The sequence below is a fragment of the Polypterus senegalus genome, chromosome 10 (genome assembly GCF_016835505.1).
Source record: "Polypterus senegalus isolate Bchr_013 chromosome 10, ASM1683550v1, whole genome shotgun sequence".
Classification (NCBI taxonomy): domain Eukaryota; kingdom Metazoa; phylum Chordata; class Cladistia; order Polypteriformes; family Polypteridae; genus Polypterus; species Polypterus senegalus.
In genome coordinates, this window is record NC_053163.1 from 70,662,590 (window position 1) to 70,689,523 (window position 26,934).

Here is a 26,934-nt window from a genome sequence, read left to right on the forward strand (position 1 = left end):
TCTGACCAAGTGCTGCAAGGTATTAGGTTTGTGCTTCCTTCATTCTTTTTGTTTTCCTTGTGTTGCCATCTGTAAACAAAAGAGTGGATTTTAATTTCCTTATGTTTTTTCTTTCAATAATAAATTATTTGTTCTATTTTATAACTGTATTTAAAACTTTTGAAAGAATGAACAGGGAAAGATTGGTTGAGTGTGTGAGTGTAATGTAATATAAACAAGCAGATTAAGTAAAGAGACATAATAGATGATTAGTCTGCAACAGGAAGGCCAAGAGCCAAGTTACTAATTTAAATGATCTGTTGTGGTCTGTTAAAAAGCTAGAGTTGATTACATTAGACAGTAGGAGCATTTTATTTTTTTTTTATTGTCTTTTAATGTACTCTGTAGTTTTTTAACAATGTGAATTTAAATTTAGTTACACTGACCAAAATAAATTCATACTGGTTGTAGTTTTTACTGTTGAATGTGAGTATTCACTTAGCCACTACACTTAACGTTTTCTTTAATTTATTTTTTCTATATGCTGTAGAAACATTTTGAATCACAACATTTACAGTTCAACACTGGCTTTTGTATTGCACTCCACAAATCTGTCTGTTGTTTCATGACATTTCTTCTGAGCTTTTGCAATATTTGTTTCCGACTTGTACAGCCTCCATTTCGTGGAGTTAATTGGTGAGACAAACAGCTCAGTAAAGTTCAAGCTGCTGGTCCATTTTTCTTGAAATTATTACAAGTTGTTTGTGTAGTCACAAGAAGGAAAGCATTGCTTCTAATCTTGGCAGCAGTGACTTGGCTGACCTGTTGTATACTCTAACAATTACTACATATGCTCTTGGGTGGTAAGCTCGAAACAAAAGTCAGTAATGTAAAAGGGAAACAACATTCATTTTTGTTGCATTTCAGTGATATTGAAAATATATCAAATCAAAAAAGTTACTAATTTTTAAAGACAATTTACAGATAATGTAATATTTTGAGAAATTTAGCAAATGTGTAATATGTAATTAACATACAAAAATATTTTTCCTTTCCTTCAGTTTAAATAGTGTATTGTGCCTTATGAAATGGTGACTTAAACGAGCACTTTGCTTTCCTCCCATTCATTGTGTTACCTCTACCCTGGCAGGCCATGCTGAATCTCTTTCTGGCCTGCTAAAATAGGTTAATCCCTACATGCCCATTCTATGATGAGTGATGGCCATGAGGGCTAAATGCTACAGAACCTAGACCCTCGTGGCCAGATCTGAGGAAGAAAAATGCACATATACAGAATCGCATAACTAGTGAAGCAGTGAATGACGTATTTGATGGCTATGTTTTTCAGTACTGTACTTCTTAGAAATTACTCTTTTGAAACATTTATTGGTCTCCATACCAGTAAGTAAAAGTAAAAATGTATTTATAAAGCGCACAGACAACAGTCACAAAGCTCTGAATAATAAAACATAGAATAAAATTAAATATCAAAGCAACATTCAGAACAAGGACAATATAAAAGACACCCACCACAGAATGGCAGATGTACCCAATTGTTTATCTAAACAGATGCATCTTAACAATTAAATAGATTCTGCTAATCTCAACCTCACTGGAAGACTGTTCCGTAACCTTTTAGCAATTGCTTGAAATGTGTGATCCCCATGTTTCTTAGTTTGATACGAGGAACTGAAAGGAGTTCTAACTGAGCATATCTTAGGGTATGGCCTGAGGTGTAGTGAGGAGGTTTGTGATATATTGGTGAGTTTGCCCATGCAGTGCTCTGTAACTGAATCCTAAATTCCACTGGGATCCAATTTAGACGGTGTAAAACTGGGGAGAATGTGGGTCCATTTGTGTGAATATGTTAGAAGACTGGCACCTGAATTTTGAACAGTCTGAAGATGAGTCAAGCTAGCTTTACACAGACAGATTTGCAATAATCCAAACACAATGAGATGAGAACATGGATAATCATTTCAATTTCTGCCTTGGTAACAACATATCTGCATCAGTTCATTTCTGCATATAACCTTTTACTTTGGGCTGGGGCTGGGCGATAAAACACTGAAGACAATTATCACAAAATAAAATTTTGTCAATAGAAATATAAGACATGGTCAATAGAAAGTTGATAGAATTCATCCATTTTTTGACAGACACGAAAAGCCAATGATAATGAGAATAGTGCCATGACAAGTTACAACAAAGAGTTACAGCAACGTCAGGTTAGGTTGACACACACAACATGGAGCATAGCAGCTGCCAAAAGCACATGTGGTAATGTTTGGGTTAAATCAGCCACACACACCAGTATGTCAGGAGTGGGAGTGAGATAAAGCAGAAAATGACGACAGAAAGCTTTAACAAAAACTAAAAAAAAAATAAGCGTTACCGAGGTAGACACCACAGCGGACGTAGCCCAAGGCTCAAAAGACATTTTTGAAAATAAGGGTCAGGGGAATTTGGTAGTGTGGAGACTTTTTGGGTATTTAAAGTCCAACAAGAAACAGAGTAATGTGCGTTGCAAATTGTGTCAAAAGCATGCTCCTACGAAGACTTTACAGTTTACACATGACACTTTTTTTTTTTAAATATTTGTTTAGGGGGGGGGTTTAACTTGGAGCATAATCTAACCATGATTGAGTGCATATGTTAATTTTATGTTCTCCTTTGTTTACGTTTGAAATCTGCTTGAATTTTTACTGAGGATATGTATATACGGTCATATGAAAAAGTTAATTCTTTGGATTTTTGTTTATCATTGGCTAAGCTATCAAAGTATCAACTTCTTTTTAAAAATGACATGCCTTATGGAAACAGTAGTATTTCAGCAATGACATTAAGTTTATTGGATTAACAGAAAATATGCAATATGCATCATAACAAAATTAGACAGGTGCATAAATTTCGGCACCCCAACAGAGATATTATATCAATACTTAGTTGAGCCTCCTTTTGCAAATATAACAGCCTCTAGACACCTCCAATAGCTTTTGATGAGTGTCTGGATTCTAGATGTAGGTATTTTGGACCATTCTTCCATATAAAATCTCTCCAATTCAGTTAAATTTGATGGCTGCCGAGCATGGACAGCCTGCTTCAAATCATCCCATAGATTTTCGATGATATTCAAGTCAGAGGACTGTGACGGCCATTCCAGAACTTCTCCCTCTGCATGAATGCCTTTGTAGATTTTGAACTGTGTTTTCGGTTATTGCCTTGTTGGAATATCCAACCCCTGCATAACTTCAACTTTGTGACTGATGCTTGAACGTTATCCTGAAGAATTTGTTGATATTGGGTTGAACTCATCTGGCCCTCGACTTTAACAAGGGCCCCAGTCCCTGAACTAGCCACACAGCCCCACAGCATAAAGGAACCTCCACCAAATTTGACAATAGGTAGCAGGTGTTTTTCTTGAAATGCGGTGTTCTTCCGCCATACAAATGGCTTTTTGTTCTGACCAAATAACTCAATTTTTGTCTCATCAGTCCAAAGCACTTTGTTCCAAAATGAATCTGGCTTATCTAAATGAGCATTTGCATACAACAAGTGACTCTGTTTGTGGTGTGAGTGCAGAAAGGGCTTCTTTCTCATCACCCTGCCATACAGATGTTCTTTGTGGAAATTGCACTGAATTGTAGAACAATATACAGATACACCATCTGCAGTAAGATGTTCTTGCAGGTCTTTGGAAGTGATCTGTGGGTTGTCTGTAACCATTCTCACAATCCTGTGCATCTACCACTCCTGTATTTCTCTTGGCCTGCCAGACCTTGGTTTAACAGCAATTGTGACTGTGGCTTTCCATTTCCTGATTCCATTCCTTACAGTTGAAACTGACAGTTTAAACCTCTGAGATAGCTTTTTATAGCCTTCCCCTAAACCATGATACTGAACAATCTTTGTTTTCAGATCTTTTGAGAGTTGCTTTGAGGATCCCATGCTGTCACTCATCAGAGGAGAGTCACAGGGAAGCACAACTTGTAATTGACCACCTTAAATACCCTTTCTCTTGATTAGACACCCTGTCTATGAAGTTCAAGGTTTAACAAGCTAATCCAATTCAATGTGGTGTTGCAAGTAATCAGTATTGAGCAGATACATGCATTCAAATCAGAAAAATTACAAGGGGACCCAAATTTTTGCACGGCCAGTTTTTCACATTTGATTTAATTTCATACAACTAAATACTGCTTCACTGTAAATCTTGTGTGGAATGTTTGGAAAACACCCCAGTACTCAGAATTTACTAGGAAATGAAAGACCTACCACTGTTATCTTTTTTGTTGAAAGTGGAGTAAATTATTATGCAAGCTGAGAGGGGTTCCCAAACTTTTTTCATATGACTGTATACCAAATGTTTTTTGGCTGTTTATTTGTGTGTTTGTTTCCTAACATTTTAAAACAGTTTGAATCTACACAAAGGAAAGGATAGTATAGAGGTATTTTTGTTTGAGATTATTTTAATATCTACTTTATTTATTTGGAACCGACTAAAGAATTTACTTTGTGTTTTCCTGTAAAACCTGTAAGCTTTAAGATTTTAGTTTTAGATTTAAGATTATAGAGTTTTAGAATTAAGATTTTATTTTATTTATTTGGAGTTGACCAACACATTTGTGCATTCTCCTGCAAAATAGTACAAGTAAAAGTAATTTTCAAACCTTTCTGAAAATATGTTTTGACATTATGGGTTATTGATTGAACATTGATGAGCAACAACTGCAAATTTATCCATTTAAAATAAAATCTACAACACAATAAAGTGTGCAGAAAGCGAAGGGGCCTGAATACTTTCTGAATCCACTGTTCCCTAAACATGCTCACATTTGCTGTGAAAACTCTGGATAGCATATCCCCTACACTTTCTGATTCATTGAAGGATTTGTTAAGGTCTCTGTAAGCTCTCCTAATAGTCATTCAGTTTGATCCTGCTAAACTCCTTAATAGCCACTTATTAACCCAATGCTCTCTGACTATTAAATTCAGGGGCCTTCCTACTAACACTGCATGAAATGCCTCATTTAAATTAGGGGACGTTTCCCTCAAGCTTGTGCCCACCAACTGGTCTTTGCTGTGGCATCATTCGCCTTACAGTCACATTTCATTTGAGACATTTCCACTTCTGACATCTTGAACAGTTCCGTTTACACTCTGAATTCATAGATTACCCTGAAATACCTAAAGAATCATCTCCTGATATGAAGTTTGAGCTCATACCCCACTGTCAACTAGGCTTTCCTTTCTGCCTATATGTTCTCCCACATTTTTTCATCTGATAATCCAAAATGCCACTCGGTAATAAGCCACAGACAACAACGCATATTTATGGATCTTATTATCCACAGCATATGGCTTTCAGTTTGATATGATTGCCGAGTAAAGGCATGAAAGCACTTTGTTACAAGTATAACATAGCTTCCCATGATCCTCTAATGGAATAATCCAGCTTACAAAAAATATAAGGATGCATAAATGGATACTTTGGCCAATGGGCTTTCAACAGTGAAGCTTTTATGAATGAAGAACACAACAAAAAAAAGGCATATATGATTAATGTGAAATATGATAAACAGATGTTACACACATGCAAATGTTTATCAGCATTTAGGTATGGCTTAACCATCCTTTATCACAGGAAATATCTTGTTAGGGCAACAAATCAAATACATTGCTTACTCTTTGTATTTTTTTGAAATAGTGTTTTGTTTACATATTGTACTTTCTAAAAACGACTGATGTCTGATTAAACATATGCATTTTAGGGTATTCTTTTTTTCTTAAATCATTATTCTTCACGTTCTTTCTTTTTTAAAAAAATATGCAGAAACTGTACTGTGCAATTTGTATGACTAACAAAGCATAATATTTAATTTTCTCTTTCCTTAACAGGGAGCAATGGCTGCTACATATTCTGCACTGAACCACAAAACATGCCAGCCAGTTCTAGAACCTGTGGCAGCCTCAAGTCTGGCGCAGCGCCGAAGCATGAAAAAGCTGACATCCACTGACTTGTAGTGAAATCAATTATTTTTTACTATTAATTTAACTATTTTTTCAGTGCAAAAAAACGCCACAATCCCCCAGATTCACTTTACCTCGGAAGCCTTCTCTTTCTGTATATTCAAAGCAAGTACCAATGCAGTATACTGGCAAAAATATGTGTGAATTGGTGTTTTGCCCCTAAAGTAATAATATTTAAAATATGTAATATTTATGATGATAATGAGGATGATTATTTTGTACTAGACAAACAAGCATTTCATTAAAAGCTGAGATATTTATGTCCTTTCTAAAGGATGAACCAGCTTGTAATGTTTATACACTGTGATTGGTCAGCATGCAGCTGATAAATTCAGTTCATATTTAAGACAAAAAACTTACAAAGTTCTCAAAAAAGCTATGATATGGCATTCCATGAAACCAAAGCGAAAGCTTGTATTAAGCTTTACTAAACTTGAGTACACGTAACATGATGCCAATGCACTTGGAACCCAGTATCTGAAGATTATCAGGTGTTAATCATTCAATGCTACTTCTCTAGCTATTGGGAATATTAAATAACTTAAGCAACCACACTACATTTCCTGATGTGGAGATTAAACATACTTTGTTTCACCGGTGCATTGTTAGTGGATTTTATCTATGTGAGTAAGAGAGAGAGAGAGAGAAAGAAATAAAGATGACTTATTTAGTGTTGATGCTAATGATGAAAGATAATTTCTTGAGAAAAAGGGTATATTTATTTATGAAAGGCTCAACCTACTTGTTTAGAGTTCCTAAGCTAATGATGTGTTCAGGGCCATCCAAAATTAGAAGGCAAATTTGTGCAGATCACATAGTAAAAGGTCTTGTATTTCACTATGGATGCCTTTATACCAGGACTCCTCTTAGCACCTCATCGAATTCAATAATATGTTATCTTGTGCCCTATTTGTTTGTTAAGAGCATCTCTGCATCCCTTCTTGAAAGTTCAGAATTTGAAGATGTTAAATTGCAGGAGAAAAAGTTCACAAGGTCTCCACAAAGTGAACACCTTATCAGCAATAATGAACCAAGTCCCTTATATGGAAATAGGTAGAAAATAATAATAATAAAGAAATTACGGTAGGTACATGGGTCAAAAGGAGCTCTTTCCAAACTCTTGCCTTTAAAACGTCAATATAATATTATGCTCCTACTAATTAATGTTGCCTTCATCTGCTCCAACATGAATTGAAATCATAAATGTAAGATAGTCTGTAAATTTTAATTTAAATTGTTATGCCTGTTACACCTGAGCTTGTTTTTTCTAAATACAGTTCAGCTCTTGATCCATCTGTACACGTGTTATCAACCAGATACTTAAAATTGCAGCATTTTGTAAATCCAAAAATGATTTCTTTACAACAAAATGGAGCTTGGTCAAGCTGGTGGTTTATTACTTTCAGTGTGAGTTTTGCTTAGTGATTGCAATGGGTGAGCTTGCACCGGGTCTAGTCTGAAGATAAAGAACTGGCTCACACTGTGCAAATAAGGATCTGGCTGCTTTTCAGCATCATGAATCTCTTCAAAGACATTGTGGAAATTGTATCATATTGTATTTATTTCATTTAATTTTTTAAAGATATTTTCTTTTAAAGTATGTATATATTGATATTAAAGATCATTCTTGATTTATTGTGTCATGCGGCTTGCTTTATAACAAATGCCACTTGCCAGTGTTTGTCATTATTGTCTAATTTCACATACCATATCACTTGTTGAACACTGAATTGTATGTCTGTATTTTTACAATTCATCATAACTGGCTTCCAGTATTTGTCAGTGAATGTTGGTCACAGTGACCACTGCTAATGCCATTTTCACTTTTTTTCCCCTTCCCTTTCTTGGTCCAGCTTTTTGTACTGCAGAGAGTAAATGTTAATACATGTACTGTAGATGTGGAAATGATGCAGATCATTAATTGCTCAAATTCTCTTAGCTCTAAACTGATTATACGTAAGTTGTTTTACACATTTAGATACATTTAGTATATGAATTTATTAGAAACTGTGACACAATATAGTCAATTAGGCTAAGTTGATATATTTAAAAAAAAAAAAAAAAAGTTGATAGTAGAAATGAAACCACTATTATGCAAGACGATCATACCCTCCTTTTTGAAAGTGCTAATCATCATCCCACTCTCTGCTGTGAACCATAGGTGAACATTAGAGATTCAGCCCTTTGGTTTGTCAAAATGTTAAGATGAAAGAAGATAAGACAGACTAATGTGGAGCCTAATGCCCACATTGAATGAACTCTGCTTAACTCTCTCTTAGGATTATTAACTTGGTGTAGTTTGGTGATAGAAGTCGTGTGTGTCCCACTGCTCCTTAGAGCCTGGTGGTATGTGTTCCTCATTGGGTTACCACTTGGAAACTGGTCTAACTTCAAATGTTTCAAAGGAAAATCCGTAATTGACCCTCATGAGGTGTCTGACTAAATTAAAGAAGCCTAATCTAACCCAAGTTTATGAAGACTTATTATTAGAATCAGACCTGTAAGTGATGTTTTTACTTTTGTGTGCCTAGTGGTCAGGTATGCCACATCACTCAGCTGGGTTCAGTCACAAAAAGCTGTATGTAGCTGCAAACTGGGTTTTCCATCCACAAGGCAAAGAGTGAGGTTTTAGATGCAATGCCAGTTGTGCTAGTCACAATTAGTCAAAGATGCTCGTAAGTGTACCTGGTCACTGAGTGTTTTGGGTCCAAGGTCAGTATTTGACTTTATAGTGTTGTTATTAACTCTAAGGTTTTGTTCTGGAAATTTGTAAGTTTGTTCAGCCATGTTATTAATTTTTATTGCTTGTTATTTTGATTTTCCTTTATTATCTTCTATTCTTTTTGATGGGTGCCTCTATTCTGTTGCTGTAGCATATTGTAAGGGATGCATGGCTGTGGGGCACATGACAAGAGCAAATTGCACTGTTCAAAAAATTGGGATACACAGCAGAACAGCGAGACTTCAGTTAATTTAAGGAAAGACTTCATGAGGGACAGTGCTCACCAAGTAAAAAACTAATAATCATAAAAAACATTTCTAGTTTTGACTCCTGTTTCGTTTCATGGCTTTGATTCTGGCTTTGTTCTGTTAATGTGAAGAACAGTTCATAATATATTCCATGTATTGACTACTAAATGACCCCGACTATGCTTGTATCAACTCCCAAAGCAAAGCCCTTTAAAACCTCTATATTACAAAATATGTTAATTAGGACTCCTGAAAATGTGAAATAATAATTGATGTACAGTGGAAGAAAGAATTATCAAGCAAATACAGCACACAGTACAATTTTAATATCACCAGTGTTGGTCCTTAAAAAAACAGTATACAGATATATATAACTAGGAAACACTCAGATATCCGTTTCTTGAAGAAAGGTGGTAAATAATGCTTCTCCAGAACCACATCACCCCAGGTCACTCTGCCTTTGTTGTGCCCTAATGTTTTGTATGACCATCTTTTGTACTCCCAAGTGTATGATTTGAGTTTGCGATGGAAACAATCAGTCAGCCTGTGCAACATGCTTCTCTGCCTTAAGATGTCACCAGGGTTCTTTTGCTGACATCCATAGCACTTCACCAATGTTGAGTGGCCCTGCCACCACTAACTGTACAAAGGATCCAAAGGCCAATAATGCGACAGATGTACCTTCAATTCTTTTTCAAAGAAGGGGGAATATCGTTTTCCTGGATATAAAAGTTAATCTAAAATTTTATTAATTAGGTCTTGCCGTACTTTAAAAAAGTTTTGAACAGGCCCACTAAGTGAGATTTTTTTTTTTTTTTACACAATTTCAAACAGTATCTACTGACTTATAACAGGTATAACTCTGCATGCTAATAATGTGGGGTGGGTGATTGCAATCAATTTGTCCTTCTCTCAAGCCCATCCAGGAGTAAACTAAACACAGCTGTTAATGGGTTAGGAGTGATTGTGACACCAAGGCTGTCTGATAGGTATTCAAATACATTCTTGACAATTTTAACCAAGATAAATCTGCTCAAAAAAGATTTTGAGTTGAATGATTGAATGCTTTTTACATATGGAGCTTGCGTGTTTTCTATGCATGGCTGCCTTCCACTCCTTTTGAGAGATAATAAGTCAAAGAACCTTTCCCCACCGTACCCTGGGATCTTTAGAAGGAAGGAACTTTAAAGTATTTTATATATTATTGAGATGCTTTTTGAGTCTTCAAGACTGATCAACATTTCTTGTGTAATAGACTTTGGTGGTAGGTAAGGAAAAGTAGGCAGGTTCCTTTTAACAAAGTCTCTGATCTGAAAGTAGCGGAAAAATTGTCAGATGGGACGTAAAATTTGAAGCGTAATTGTTCATAAGATGCATATATACAAGTGTTTTAATCTCGAATGATATCCAAAGGTTAAATGCTATGTAGGTTTGAGAGGGTAGAAAAAGTTAATTATCATGTAGGGATGCAACAGATAAAAGTTTCTCTGTTTTAAAGTGCTTCCTGTATTGGTTACATATTCTGAGTGATTGATGGACAATTCGATTATTAGCATATTTACAATAATTTGTGTTTACTGGGACACACGAGCTAGGCATTCAAAGAAGAACAGAAAAAAACTCTGTTGCAGACCAGGATTGTGTATGCTCATCAATTGGTGTTGATTTCCTGGTCCTTATAGCTTGTATATTAGTCACCCAGTAATAGAGTTGAGTTATGTAGTACTATGCCCCCTTCTTCTTTAGGTTGTTGTAGAGTTGCTCTGTGGGTGTGTGGATGTTTCAAATTCCAAATAGGTTGTAACTGAGTCTAATTTTTAAAAGAATCAATTTTTTATGTATATGGGGATGCTCTGAAAAAGAAAAAAGGTTAGGAAGGATGTTCATCTTGACAGTGTTGATTCTCCCTGCTAGGGTAACATGGAGAGTATGCCATCTGTTCACATCTTCTTACATTTTTTTCCATGCAGACAGCAACATTTTGTTGAAAACGATCTTTAAATTTTCTTGTGATGTTTACCCCTAGGTATTTAAACTGATCTACTGTACTAACATAAATGGGCAGGTGTTCAGTCTAATATTGTGTTCAAGAAAGTTCACTGGAAAAAGCACTTTTTTGTTTGTTAAGTTTAAGTCTGGATATCTTTTGAACTTCTGCTAGTGCATTAAGGACTACTGGTGCGGAGGTTTGTGAGTCTGATATATTCAGTACTGTGTCATCTTCATATAGTGATATTTTCTGTTCAAGTCCTTCTCTGGTTATCCCTTTCATCTCTGATGCATTTCGAAAGTAAATGGCTTGATGGCAATTGCAAGGAGCAATGATGATGGGGGGCATCCTTGTTGAGTACCACATTCTAGTTTGAAGTAGTTTGAAATAATGTTGTTGATACAGAAGCTTCTGGACTGGTATTAAGTAATTTTATCCCTGCACATATGTGTGGACCAAACCCAGATTTGTGCATTGTGGAGATTTGGTAATCACATTCGACCATGTTAAATGCATTTTCTGCATCAAAAGAAAATAAGATCTCTGATGCATGAGATTTAATGGGTGAGTATATATCATTAAGCAAATGTTGAAGATTATAATCTAAGTATCTGTATTAAATTCGGTTTGGTCTTGTGATATTACAGAAGGAAGTATTTTCTCAATCCTTCTAGCTAAAATTTTGGATGGTATGTTAACATCATTATTCAGAAGTGAAATTGGTCGAAATGATGCACATTGTATTAAGTCATTATTTTTATTTGGAAACACGGTAATTAATGCTTGGCGAAAAGTCTGAGGTAAGGTTTTGTTGTCTCTGGCTCTGTAGATGTTCCTTATAATAGCGGTGCTAACTTATTTGAAAAACTTCCACTGGGTAGCCATCTAGGCCTGCTGTTTTCTCAATTTCCCTTCTTTTTAGCCTTCTCTCCATATTGATAGTAATAATGTCACAATTCAAAAATGAGTTGTTCCATTTATTTTGTTGTAAAGAGGTTAAATTCTTATTGCAGAACCTGTCTTTGCCTATAATTTGTCTTATTTGGAGACCTAGCATATTCTTGAATTATCCTGGTCATTTCACTAACTCGGACATTTTCTTGGTTTCCAATTTATTTTTGTGGGAGAGATTTGAAATAATCTGTCCTGTTTAAAGAGTGATTTAAGCTACATGATCAGAGGGGTGTGGTCTGAGATAACAATAGTATCATTCTTGCAAGATTTGATAATGGGCAATAAATTATCTATAAAGAAATAGATTCTTGAGTAACTGTGATTATTGATGAGAAGAAGGGATATACTCTTGAGCTTTGAATTTGTAAATCTCCATTGGTCTGATAAATTCTGATCCATTGCAAACTGTATAATTGTTTTAGATGTTATCGTCATTGTAATTGAAGACCTAGCCAGGTGTGGATTTAAAACATAAAGTCTCCAGCCATTATAATTGTATGACTTCATTTTAGGAATAGATGCAAATACATTTTGAATGAGGTCTCTTAGGTGCACATTAGGTGCATAGATATTTATCAAAATTAGATTTAAAATGATTACTCATCATCATGAGATATCACCCTCAGGATCCGATAGTACGTCTGATGCTACAAAAGAGATTGTTTTGTGTATTAAGATTCCCACAATTCCACTTTTCTTTGTGTAGATGGTGTGAAAGATTTGACCAGTCCATTTTGCAACTGAAATTGGTCCTTACTCTTTCAGTGTGTCTCTTGTAAAAGTACAATATTGGCAGTTATTTAGGCCTGATAAGGGATTTTTTTTTCTCTGTAGATGGTGATTGAGACCTTTCACATTCCAGTTAACAAAGTTCACTATTTGGTCAAAGAGACACTTCTTCTGAACTCTTCAAGGCATTTTATAATCTTAAGTAAAGGTAGTACATTGTTCCATACAATAGCTGTGACCTTGATTTCATATTATTGCCAAGTATTATGGCTAAGCAGCCTATTACTATGTTGGCACTTACAGTTGTATAGATAGATAGGAAATAACTTGCTCTCTCTCCCCTCACCCTCATATCCCTAACCCCACCACCATTACCCAAGTGAGGATAGACCACACTTTATTTAGTCCCTGTCCTCTGACATACTAAGAGACAGAGAATGTTCTAAACAAACCAACAGCAGTGGTGTAGAAACTAGGATATGATGTTAAACTGTCCCTTTTAGGGTAAGGGGGAAAAATGCCTTACAGTAGTACAGTCAGAATACAATGAAACTGGGGTATGATGTTAAACAGTCTCCTTAGGGAGGAGGAGGAAAAAAAATGACAGATCTTATGATAGTACACTACAGAAGAAAAAACCCTAGGGTATAATATTAAACAGTCCCCTTAAGAAATAAGGAAAAAAGAATTCTTAATGATTACCATAATATACGTATATTTAGTAGAACTAATTTCAATATGGCAACTGTAAAAGAAAAAAAACTGCCTAAAAATGGAATGGAAATTGAATGTATAGTTACAACAAATATTGCATTTCAGATAGACCAAGTAGCGAGCAGAATCTTCTTTGCATAACCAGGACACACCCTGTCTCATGTTCACATTCTGGACGATGTCAGGTTCAGTCTTTTTAGCTTTTTTTCAGCTTCTTCGGGAGAACTAAAAATATAGAATTTGCCATCAGAAAAAAACTTTCAATTTGGCTTTAAACAGGCTGTATCTGATTTCAGCTTTTCATAAATGCTGTTTAATGCTGTAGAATACAGCTTGTTTAGCAGCTATTGAAAGGGAGATGTCTGCGAAAATATGAATGTGTTTATTTTCAAATATAATCTCATTCTATCTGAGAATCTACATCAAATTTTCTTTGACACATAGCTTGTTGAATCTGACAATTCTCGGTTTTGAAGCATTCATACAACATATGCGATAAGTTACAGCGATCTCAGAATCCAATTTAAAGTCTTCTCCACTTATTTTATAAAGTAATCCAGCTATGAATTTCACTGAATTTGGACTTTTAGTTTTCGGAGAGACCTTCAATTCTGATGTTGTTCCTACTATATCTATTTTCCAGTACAACTAGTTTATCAATGAGCTTTTTGCATTCAGATTCTACAGCAGTTGATTTTTTGTCAACTGCGGATGCCAGCTGTCCAACTACTTTTAGTATGAGTTGTAAACATTTGTTTAACAACTTCCAGGTGATCACCGAGTTTTCTTTTTTTACTCTCGGTTTTGCTCATATTTTCCTGTATTTTTTCATTGATACTTGCTGGAATTCTATTAAGGTTTACATTAGATATATTATTTAAGCATATCTCCTGATCTTTTATTTCCTGAAGCAGCTTGTCCATTCTGCTGTCTATTTTAATATCAGTTCTGTATGTTCTCTTGTGTATATCATCTATTTTTCCCATAAGTATGGTAATCGTCGCCTTCCGCTCAGATACTCGTTTCAATCTCCATGTTCTGAGATGAGACATATGCAACTTTTTGGGAGTTGATTCTGCTGACTCGCAGGGGATGTGGGTAGTAGTTGACAGCAGGGATAAAGAGGCTTTGCTCGATTCCACTATCCTGCGTGAGATCACTGAATTCTTGTTGCCAGCCTCACTTGCTGTTTTGCTTCCATGGTCCTTGTCGACAGCAATAGATGTTGCAGCGCGAGGTCCTAGCTGATCCATTCTTTCGCCTGTCTATTCCAACTCAGTCTCCGGCCGTGTCATCAACCTGAGGTCAGTTTAGACTTTGATGAGACTTTCACTACTTTTCCGTTCTCATTCTGACCCCTTAGTTCTCATGCTTTTTAACATACTATACTTGCTGTATAGTTCAATCCTCCCAGGTTGACAAATACGGGATATCTCAGATACATAGTGACAAAGCTTAGATAACACCACTGCCAGCAGAGCTCCATCCTAGACATACATCTCTCACAGTGGATAAGACCATATCCTGTACCTCCAGTTCTTTGTTCATGTCTGACTTTCCATTACGCTTGAAGTGTTGGAAATGTGTTGGCAATGAAAACAATTAGTCAGCCTGTGAGATGTGCTTCACTGTCATTACAGCTTGCCACAATTATTCTTCTGTCAGCCATGCTGTGTGGCTGTACCACTACTTGCCACGAGAAGGTCCCAAGTTCCAATTACATGGCCGAAGTAACCTGCACCTCCAATTCTTGGGCTGCATTGTGAATATTGCTTCATAACTTCTCAACTACAATCGAGACCACCGGTTTGCAAGTTTTGTGTAACAGACAGACAATCCTTAGTATTTTATACATATATAGATAACCCAATTGAATTGTTACCAGAAAAATTAATATTCTCAAATGTTAATAGCCACCATATAATTGTGAAAGTATAAAATATGTACAATAACCGTAAAGGAAACCTAATTCAAATATTGTTGGTGCAATGTAAGTTTCAAAGTGGCGGTTGAGACATTAATAGTAACAATGACACACAAGCTTGGTGTTGTAAATGAGCAAACCAGGAGGAGCTCATCCGTTTCTTCATTCATGACAGGAACCTGCTAATCCCAAAACTTGTCGCACTGATATAGAACCTGACACAATGTGCAAACATGAACTGAATGCCAGTCAATTGATAGCTGTAATAAAAAATAATTTGAACTGTATATGCTGTACTTCAATTTTCATTTTTAATTTCTCTGTTTAATTAATCAGTTTAATTTTTTAAAATTAAAAAAAGAACAAAAAAAACCTTGAATGACATCAAGGACTTTTTGTATTTAAAAATGGGACAAACAAGCTTCACATTCACTACAATGATGCTGTTAGGAAGCTCAAGTTGTGTTGTACTCTCAACAAAAAGCTGGGGTGTCTGCACAGTGCTTGCCTTTGCAATGACTACCACCTAAGGATCACAAATTGGTATTGTACTGTCCATGCAGCCCTGTAATGTTTTTATGGCATGTTTATTATTTTAGAAGGAAATTCACGAGTAACCATTAACAATGGTCAGTTTTTTTCAGTATTCAAAGCACCAAACATTTTGCTACTTTGGACTATTCCAGAGATATTTTTACACCATTTTTTCGCCATCCTCTAGGGTCTCCGGTAATGTTCGGCCAAGGGTCTCTGGCAGAAACAGAGAAGTAACTCCTGCTGCAAATGACATGATGCCAAACGTCACAAAAGGTGATGGCCTCCAAAAGTCGGCCAGAAGGATTACCCATTGACAGGCTATGGCACCAAGTCTGCCAAACATCTGAGCACATCCAATTCCTGTGGTCCTATTGGGAGCAAAAGCAGAAGTGCAATGAGATGTACTGATTTTATATTGGAAAGTAAGGATTTAAGAAAGAATAGGAAACACCAAGAGGCATTTTACAAAGCAAACAAGATTAAAAACTAATGCAATAAGGTGAAACAAGTGCTAATTTAAAAAGTGTGTAAGGGTTATCTTTTCCCAACCTATTAGTAAAAATGATCTTTACAGTGTACTGTACAATCTTAGAAATGTAGTGATGCAACATGTCAATTTGTAGACAAACCTAAACAGTGAAGTCCTGACAGGAAATTAGCATTTATATGTTGTGGCAGAGTATTCACTTCAAAGGAGCACAATTTCACAAATCTTAATTTACTATGAGTGCCTATCAGGAAGAACTTTGCAACACAATTTTACTGATATATTCTCCTTGTAGTCTCTAAATCCTGCACTCCTAGCCGTGCCTTCAGAGCGATGCCATAGGGGAACCATTTTTGGTTCCCAAAAGACCTGTCCTCATGAAGGTCCCAGAAAGAACCTTTCCTAATTTAGATCAGTAACAGGCTCCATACAGTAAATAACTGGTAACAGACTCTTGCTGCATATGTCAAGTAACAAAGGTTTTTGTAAATTAGGTAACCTACCTTACTTAAAAAATGTTGTTTTTTTTCTTTCATATTAGGAAGTTTATCAAAGAACAAAGAGCCCATCCCAAAATGAAATGGTCATGTTCAGGCAATGGCTATATGAAGAACCACACAACCCAGTAAAAAACCATGAAGTACCATTAAATAACCATTGATTTTAAGAGTTTAGCCACTTTAAAGGATCCAAAGAGGAGGGAATCTGAAGGAGCAGAACTCTACCGTTAGAATGTTGAAGATTAGCACTTCGCTACAGCTTTGTGATTGCTTTTTGCGTTTCAGTCTGGGACTTGGTCATGGTGACTCGTGGGTTGTTGTGCGTTGTCATTTTTGTGAGGTCAAATTCACCTTAGGTTTTTCTGTAACATTTTTAGAGTTTGAATTTACCAGGCCGAGTTTACGGTTTGACAAGATGTCATGAATATTTAAGGGTATCAATCCCACAGCCTCCCTAGAAAAAGAGCCATAATTGTGACCGTCTTCCAAAGGGGTTAAACATCTTTCAAGGACCAGTTGAGTGATGACATTGATCCAGGTTTCCTTCCCAGTGACAATTTGTGACAAAAAGCTTCCATCTTCAGTCCCATCGGAGGAGAGCAAATCTGAGCAGACATTTCTGCACAGTGGTTAGAATTCATGGAGCCCAATGTGCACAACGAAGCTGAACATCCTAAGGCTTCAATAATGCTCTTCACACTGCTATTGTATACCAAGAGCTCAGTTACACACTTTGTGGGCCTAATCCATCAGTGCACTTGCTTTAATGTTCTGACAAACTCAACTAAGGCTGGAACGACTGCTGTCATTGGATGATTAGGTGAGGCACCTTGATGAGTCCTGCTTTGTGTGATGCCTAACTGTGCTTTTATCCACAGCATTGTCTCTTCAGTCATTTTCTTCGTTTTGTGAATGTTGATAAGTGATTCCTTGTCCACCAAGAATATGCTAGGAACTGAGAACCACAGGAGCTGGCATTTCAAATTAAACACAGAATAAGTGGTAGACAATTTCTGTTAATTTTGACTTTAGTATGGGAGGCTTTTCTTTTAGACATTGTTTGTAATTTGGCACTCCTTTAAATGTAACGTATTAAATAATCATAGAAAAAAATATTAATACAGCCATTCTTTTTTTTTTATAATGGAACACAGCACAGAAAATACAACAGAGCTTTTGTTAACATAACTTTCCATCTAAGAATCACTGTGAGTAAGGGCTGCAGTCCCACTACTCCACAATCCTGGATTCAAATGTCACACCTGTGACCGTATTTATGAAAATCCTAACTGGGTCAAAAAATTCCGGGTGACGCAGATGTGGTCCTACTCTTGGGAGTGGGAGTAAAAGCATTTTATCAGTTTTCTTAATTTAGGAAACTAGTCCTAACTTCACCCGAATTCAGGAGAGCTCATCAGGTATCCTGCCTCGCTAGGAGCTTCTAGAAGATGACGTTCAGGCAGAGATCAGCACTCACATTCTGAGAAAGGTTTAATGTTTTGCAAACGTTGGACAACAATAAACTCTTAAAAAGATATTGATTTGATAAAGAGAGAAAGATATTCGTAATAAATTGTGAAAATTATGTGACAGTATTCAGGAGCAAAATGTCCCTTTGACTAGGTGCAGAACTGCAATTAGTAGCCCCCAGAACATTAAAGCAATGGCTAATTTTCTTTTCTTAAACTTAAGCTGACAACCGATCAAGGGTGGCCAGAGACTTGCATTTTGGGTTACGACCCACAGGTTGAGAAACAATGCGCTAGAGTGCTCCATGAGCATGGCATCCACATTTTATTATGTTTTCCTCCTCCTTCTCCTACTACTTTAAATATTATTATCTTTGTGGAGAAGTATTTGCATTAATATCAGAATGCAACAAAGCATCATGATTTCCAAGAAAACTACAAAACACCATGATGAGTCTGGCATTATGAAAGCTTATTTGCATATCAAACCTTGTGAAATGAGTTTGCTACTGTGCAATAGTTATTACGATATCATTGCACAACAATAATTGGATTGATTTGAAAAAAAATATTTTTAAGAGATTTCCAAAGCAATGCAGTACTGTTGTAAAGAAATACAAAAATCTAAAGAGATGCTAAAGCATACAGTGTTACAACAACGTGAAATTGTCACATTATCATATGCATCTATGAGGTGTGGCAGAAAAGTAATGAGACTGGCAACACTGCAAGCGATCTGGCAACGCTGCGCTGTTGTCCTTGATAGAGCACGTGTATCAGTACCCTCCCATAGCTCAGTGCGAGTTTCAACTCTTTCCGTTAACTACGTGATTTTTGTGACTGCTATTAGCGAAGTTGTGTTTTTGGTTGCGGCCACGCAAAATGGAACAGCGGAATTTGGAGCAACGTTGTGCCATTAAACGGCAAATGTGACGTTTGAAAAGTTAAAACAGGCCTATGGGGAACATTCTTTATCTCGAGCTCAAGTTTTTCGCTGGCACAAATCATTCTTGGAAGGCAGAAAACACGTTGAAGATGAACACCGCTCAGGAGGACTTCAACTTCGAAAACCAATGAAAACATCGAACGTGTGAACACTCTTGTGAGATCAGACTGTCGTTTAACATTAAGAATGTTGAGTGAACAATTACATTTGAACAGATTTACCGTTCATCAAATTTTGACTGAACATTTGCACATGCGAAAAGGTCTGTGCCAAAATGGTGCTGAAAAACCTCACAATTGAGCAGAAGGACAATCGAAAAAACGCATTCCTGTGGTTCCTCAGCCCCCTTATTCACCTGACCTCAGTCCGTGTGACTTTTTCCTAAACTGAAAAATGTCCTCAAAGGACGTCATTTCAGGACTTTAGAAAACATCCAAAAGAGTGTAACGGACATGCTGAAGACCATACCGGTTGAAGACTTCCAGTGCTGCTACCAACAGTGGGAACAACGTCTCCATCGGTGTGTAGCTGCCCAAGGGAACTACTTTGAAGGGGATAACATTGATGTTTGAAAAAAATAAAAACTTTGTTAAATAAAAAATCGGTCATTACTTTTTCTGCCACACCTCGTATAACCCAAATTGAGTACTTTCAAAAGTAATGTTGAATCAGAACATTTTACCTTAGAGCTGTTGGAAATATTTCTGCTGAGTACAGGTACATAACACCAAAAGCCATAGAGATGAAAAAACGTCCCACCAAGCAGAGCGTCACATTTATCCATCCAAAGGCTGAAACACAAGAGAAGAACTCTGCGTTCACAGCAGATCCCACAACACAGCAGCAGGGAAGTCATAACAACAATGGAAATTCACAGCAGGACTGGTAGTAGTTGCACAAAGCACAGTAGTAATCCTACTTGCGTGTCTGGCCAAAGTGTAGCAAACATGTCACCACTAGTGCCTCAAACAACAAGAACAGATTAAAATATAGAATTTCATGTTATTTACAATAATAAAAAAGATACAAGTTGCCCCATTTTTGTCAATGACAGCAGCTTATCTGTTCCTCACTCCCCAACACACTCTTGCATCTTACCAGGTGCCTGTTCTTGCAGTTTCTTTTTCTGATTTATATTAGTAACAATGATTCCGGTATAGTTAATAAATGTGAAATTCTCAGATCATACTGAATCTGGAGGAGGCAGCAAAATTAATTGAAAAAGACCTGGACAAGCTTCAGCAATTGAATGACGAAAGCTGCTACACGTAGGGGAAAGGAACATTAAACATACAAAATGGAGACACTGTCCCGAGGGAAGAAACCTCTGAAAAGAATTTAGTGGTTGATGTAGACAGAAAATTTAAATTATTTAAGCAGTGCAAAGGAGCAGCTAAAATGTTAGGTTATATTGCAAAATCAGTATATATATATATATATATATATGGAAGAGAAGGTCTGTGATATGGTTTGCATATTTGCAGCTGAAGATCCACAAAGGGAGAAAAAATGAATCCCGTATCATAAAGTAGTTTTTATTCCTGAGCTTTCAACCCCTGCCAGGGGCCTTCATCAGAGGATAATGCTTAGACTTAAAAGAATCAAAGGCAATATATAGCAAAAAAATAATGGGGGTGGCTAAGTGATTGTGATCCGGGGGTTGGTATTGGGTGTAAAGTTTTATTTATTATGAACATGTTCTTCTTAAGTTTGCATATGCTGGATTTATGTTCAAGTGTCTGTTGATGGCGTTCTTATTTGATAGACAAAATTCGGCCAGCTCTCTGGCACTTTTAGTATAAATCCAGCATATGCAAACTTAAGAAGAACATGTTCATAATAAATAAAACTTTACATCCAATACGTAATTTTTGCTTTATTTTGCCTTTGATTCTTGTAAGCCTAAGCATTATCCTCTGATGAAGACCCCTGGCAGGGGCTGAAAGCTCAGGAATAAAAACTACTTTATGATACGTGATTCATTTTTTCTCCCTTTGTGGATCTCCAGCTGCAAGCTCAGTCATCCGGGAGAGGCTCTGAGCCGCTGCTCCTCCGCATCGAGAGGAGTCAGATGAGGTGGCTTGGCCATCTGATCAGGATGCCTCCTGGATCATGTGTGTGTATATATATATATGTATGTATATGTATATATATGTGTGTGTGTGTGTGTGTGTATATATATATATATATATATATATATATATATATATATACTCAGCAAAAAGAAACGTCCTCTGACTTTCAACTGTTTTTACTTTCAGTAAACTTAATGTGTAAATATTTGTATGAACACTAAAAGAGTCAACACCATAAGACATAAACTAAAAATGTTTCACAATGTGTCCCTGAATGAAGGGAGGCTCAAAATCAAAAGTACCAGTCAGTATCTGGTGTGGCCACCAGCTGCTTGAAGTACTGCAGTGCATCTCCTCCTCATGGACTGGACCAGATTTGTCAGTTCTTACTGTGAGATGTTACCCCTAGCCCTCACCCTGCGATCCAACAGGTCCCAGACGTGCTCAATTCCTTTGATGATAAACACAAATCCGTCCATCACCCCTGGTGAGACAAAACCGTGACTCATCAGTGAAGAGCACTTTTTGCCACTCCTGTCTGGTCCAGCGAAGGTGGGTTTGTGCCCATAGGCGGCATTGTTGCTGGTGATGTCTGGTAAGGACCTGCCTTACAACAGGCCTACAAGCCCTCAGTCCAGCCTCTCTCAGCCTATTGCAGACAGTCTGAGCACTGATGGAGGGATTGTGTGTTCCTGGTGTGACTCGGGCAGTTGTTGTGGCCATCCTATACCTGTCACGCAGATGTGATATTCGGATGTACCGAACCTGTGCAGGTGTTGTTACACGTGGTCTTCCACTGCGAGGATGATCAGCTGTCCTTCCTGTCTCCCTGTAGCGCTGTCTTAGGCGTCTCACAGTGTGGACATGGCAATTTATTGCCCAAGCCACATCAGCAGTCCTCATGCCTCCCTGCAGCATGCCTAATGCACGTTCACGCAGATGAGCAGGGACCCTGGGCATCTTTCTTTGGGTGTTTTTCACAGTCGGTAGACAAGTCTCTTTAGTGTCCTGCGTTTTAGAACTGTGACCTTAAATGCCTACTTTCTGTAAGCTGTTAAGGTCTTAACGACCATTCCACAGGTGCATGCTAATTAATTGATTATGGTTAATTGAACATGCATGGAAAACATTGTTTAAACCCTTTACAATGAAGATCTGTAAAGTTATTTGGATTTTTAAAACATTATTGTTGAAATACACAGTCCTGAAAAAGGGACGTTTCTTTTTGCTGAGTGTATATATATATATATATATATATATATATATATATATATATATATATATATATATATATATATATATATATATATATATATATATATATATATATATATATATATATATATATATATTTATATTAAAATCAACGAATCTTCTGTTCTGACTAAAGTATGTAATGCAGTAGTGAGTCCACATCTGAAGTACTCTATGCAGTTCTGGTCGCCATGCTACCAAAAAGACATAGCAGCACTTGAAGCTGTATGGAGAGGAGCAATCGGGTGCATCCCAGAACTTAAGGACATGTCCAACTGTGATAGACTCCAAGAATTAAATCTTTTTAGTCTCGAGCAGAGGAGATGGTGTGGGGAATTAATCCAGGTATTTTTAAAATCCTCAAAGGCATTGATAAAGTAGATCCAGAAAAATTCTTTCACCTTAACAGTGAATGGCGTACTGGAGGACATTGGTGGAAATTAGTGGGAAGTGTATTTAGGACTGAAGCCAGGATGCACAAAGAGATATGTGAATCTGGAAGAAACTAATGAGACATGCAGTTAAAACAGAAATGTTGACAACCTTTAAGAAGTATCTGGATGAGATATTGGGACAGCTTGGCTATTAGTTAAACCAGTGGTTCTCAACTTGTGGGGTGGGCCACCCTAGGGGGGTCGCGAAGATGTGAAAAAAAGAAAACAAAAATATGAAAAAAAACATCTATTGAAACCAAAACAAATTAACTTAAACTACATTCTGATACTAGAACAATAAATATAGAGTTAGATAAATGTTGATAAAAGTTAAATAGGTATAATAAAATATGCATCTATGATATATCATTAATTAAAAAAGAACTAATTGGTATTAGTGGGCACCTTTCAAAAAAACCTTAGGGGTGCGCGATTAAAACTGTTATGAAATACTTAAAGGTTGAGAGACGCTGAGCTAAACTAACAAGCTTGATGGACTGAAACGACTCGTCTTGTTTGCCAAATCTCTTATATTTTTTATATAGTACCTAGTGACCCTCTTCCTGTCAAACATCCCCAATCCAAGCAAAATTAAGATATAATTACACCTCAGCCTGAGGTCAACACTTCCTGAAGTTGAATGAAATTAGCATCCCATTTCCTAAACATTTTTGTGTCTTCTCTTTTCTAAACTTTTAGGAATATTTCCCATCTTTTCATTATGAGTAGGGCCTTGGCAGGCCACTGGCCTTCACTCTCAGTACAGCTATCGATTATGTGCTTCAGCCTAATGCCACTGAGGATGATGGGTACAAGAGCACATTCCTGTAGGAATGGGCACCCAGCAGTAACTCATTCTAAACAGGATGCAAAGAGAAAACACCAGGTTACGTCAGGGTGACTGAAACGAGTCGATTCTCCTGATTTTAACACATCATTTTCTACCTGTCACTTTTGATCTCTTTGGTCTATTATTGACTAGTCTATTGCCATCTACCATCTCTCAACTGTCAGCGTCCCTCTCCTGTGTATTGACAAATGAGTGTGCATTAATAACCCGGTTATTCGCAGACATTCGGTTTCAAACATGGCATGTATACCCTTATTCTAGCTAGAGAAACCCGGTTAACACACGCAGGCTTCTCCGAAAACACCCCGATTATGTGGCCACATAAACCTTTAACTGGGTTGCACATAAGGATTTCATAGTCCACACGTGTCTGTTGTACTCGGTTATCTTATGCATGTGTTAGCTTCACACACACATCTGGCAGCCATGGGTAGAAAATGGTGAAAGCATCCACAAAGATACATTTCCTGAGGCAGATACTTCATGGATCACAGTGTTCCATCTCCTGGCAGAAATAATCTGTCTGAGTATATCAGAAATCACTACATTTACGTTGATGAGCTGAATATACAATGCTAAACTCAGCAGCACAGTCTCAGGAGCAGAGGTGGGTAACACATTAATAGTAACATGCATTACATAGTCTGATTTCTTTTTAAAGTAACAAGTAACCTAATGCAATATTTGTTTTATTTATTGTATGTTAAAATACCCGTGTTGTTATTGTCCCAGCAGCACTGGGTGTGAGACAAGAAGCACACATACCAGTACATCGCTCCTTTGCAGGCCTCACTCAGTCACACAGCCATACAGAAAAGAATCCGGTAACAGAAACATATAAAAAGCATCAGTTTAGTTTTAATTTAGTTATTTGCTTTAGTTATTTTGAAAAAATCTGATCAGGTGGACAAAGGTCAGTGTTCGTACCGTGAATCTTTGATGGCTCAGCTCAGGGATGTAAAAGAGATGGATGTAGTTTTATTCACAGCGCATGAAGGATTAAGCATATTTATGAAACTCTTGTTTTAGCTGTGTTTCTGGTCAGTTTTATGAAGGTTTATATGTGGGCTTAGGATTTAATAACAAATTCTGCCCAGTCAAATGTGAAGTTTTTCATTCAAAAAAAGTAATGCAAAAGTAACGCACCTTTTGTAACACTTTACATTTTGTAATAAGTATCTAAACAACATATTTACTTTTTTGTAAGTAATCAGTATTGTAAGTAAGTCCCATTTAAAAGTAACTTTCCCCAGACTGCTCGGCGGACACGGTCCCATTCTTGCTTTTGGATTCACGTCAGCCATTGATGATGTTTAATCTTTATTTTGCACATTTTTATGATGTCGGAGTGTTTTATAAAAAGGGAACTCCATAGCTGAACCTTGCACATGTAAACGGAGGATTTTAAGAAAGCGGGTTTCTGCCTTAACCGGTTACTAACTATATTCCACTTTTGTGAGTGCATGTAAACGCACTGCGTCTGAAGTGAAGCAGAATCGACAGTAAAATGTGATATGAGAAATTTAAGTGCCATGAAGGGATGGTGCATATTTAATTCAGAAATCATCAATATTCCTTCCCTCAAGCATTTTAATGTTTTCTTTTTTTTTTTTAATAGCAAATTAAAACTTACCATCAGGAATGAATGCCACAGCCACACAAGTCACACCAGCCAACACTTCCGTGCCCAGGATGATCCGTTTCCTTCCCAGCCTGTCCACGATCACAAAGAAAAAGGCAGCTGCAGGTATTTCCACCAATCCTGTCAGAAGGAAGTTAAGGTAGGGCTCACCTGACAGGTTATGGGTGTTTAAAGCTAGACCATAATAACCACAGCTGATGGAAAACCTAAAACAATGGAGCAAAAAAAAGCAAAAATATTTGTAGAGAGCTGTTTTCTGAATATCTTAGAGCACAACACGATAAGCACAAGACAGTATAAAGATGAACTGGCATCCATCATACGGCTATTAATGAACACACTTAATCCACATCACAGCTACATCAACTGGATCCTAACCCAGCAGCAGTACCCACAAAGCATGCTGGGCACTCACTCAAGCACTGTCAGTTTAGACCTGTCTGGTATATGACAGACTTGCATGTCCTCCCCATGTCTTTATGGATTTACCTTCAGGAACTCCATTTTTCCTTCCATATCCCTGAAGACGTGTAAGTTCGGTGATATCCAAACTGACCTGGTGCGACAAACGAGTCCTGTGGTGGACTGGCATCCTGCCTGGGGCTGTTACCTGCCTTATGCCCAATACTGTCAGTTTATATTCTGGCAAGTCTGAATTGGATAAGACAGGATTGAGAAGGCTACGTAAAGATGTATTTTATTTTATGTAGTATCTGCTGTGTACATCCCAGAGAAACTTCTTGCCCTATACAATGCCATTTACAGTTCCTTATAAATATTTCTTATTCTTCGAGCTTTTATAATTTTCTTTTGAACATTGTTCAGTTTTGTGTTTTAAACACAAACCCGCATTTACAAGATGCTCAAATTGAATATATATATATGTATGTGTGTGTGTGTGTACTGTATATGTATATATATGTATATATGTGTATATGTATATATATGTGTATATGTGTATATATGTGTATGTGTATATGTATATATATGTGTATATGTGTATATATATATATGTATATATATGTGTATATGTATATATATATATATGTATATATATGTGTATATGTGTATATATATATATATATGTATATATATGTGTATATGTGTATATATGTATATATATGTGTATATATATGTATATATATGTGTATATGTATATATATGTATATATATGTGTATATGTATATATATATGTATATGTATATATGTGTATATGTATATGTATATATGTGTATATGTATATGTATATATGTGTATATGTATATATATATATATGTGTATATGTATATATATATATGTGTGTATATGTATATATATATATATGTGTATATGTATATATATATATATATGTGTATATGTATATATATATGTGTATATGTACAGTGGGATGCAAAGGTTTGGGCAACCTTGTTAATAGTCATTATTTTCCTGTATAAATCGTTGGTTGTTA

At 36.6% G+C, this 26,934-nt stretch overlaps 2 protein-coding genes across 5 annotated transcripts in view; one reads left to right on the forward strand and one right to left on the reverse strand.

Annotated features, from left to right (window-relative positions):
* Positions 1-6,706, forward strand: part of rps6kal (ribosomal protein S6 kinase a, like) — a 150,000-nt gene extending 143,294 nt beyond the window's left edge. For all 3 annotated transcript variants that reach the window (XM_039765948.1, XM_039765949.1, XM_039765950.1), the window contains one exon: positions 5,878-6,706. In XM_039765948.1, coding sequence (XP_039621882.1) covers positions 5,878-6,003 — 126 coding nt within the window. In that variant the 3' untranslated portion in view covers positions 6,004-6,706. The remainder of the gene's footprint in view (positions 1-5,877) is intronic.
* A 9,007-nt stretch (positions 6,707-15,713) lies between these two features.
* The window catches only part of LOC120537196 (organic cation transporter protein-like), a 64,941-nt gene continuing 53,720 nt past the window's right edge, over positions 15,714-26,934 (reverse strand). For both annotated transcript variants that reach the window (XM_039765951.1, XM_039765952.1), the window contains 3 exons: positions 25,476-25,690; positions 19,912-20,020; positions 15,714-16,195 (listed from right to left, as the gene is read on the reverse strand). In XM_039765951.1, coding sequence (XP_039621885.1) covers positions 15,985-16,195; positions 19,912-20,020; positions 25,476-25,690 — 535 coding nt within the window. In that variant the 3' untranslated portion in view covers positions 15,714-15,984. The remainder of the gene's footprint in view (positions 16,196-19,911; positions 20,021-25,475; positions 25,691-26,934) is intronic.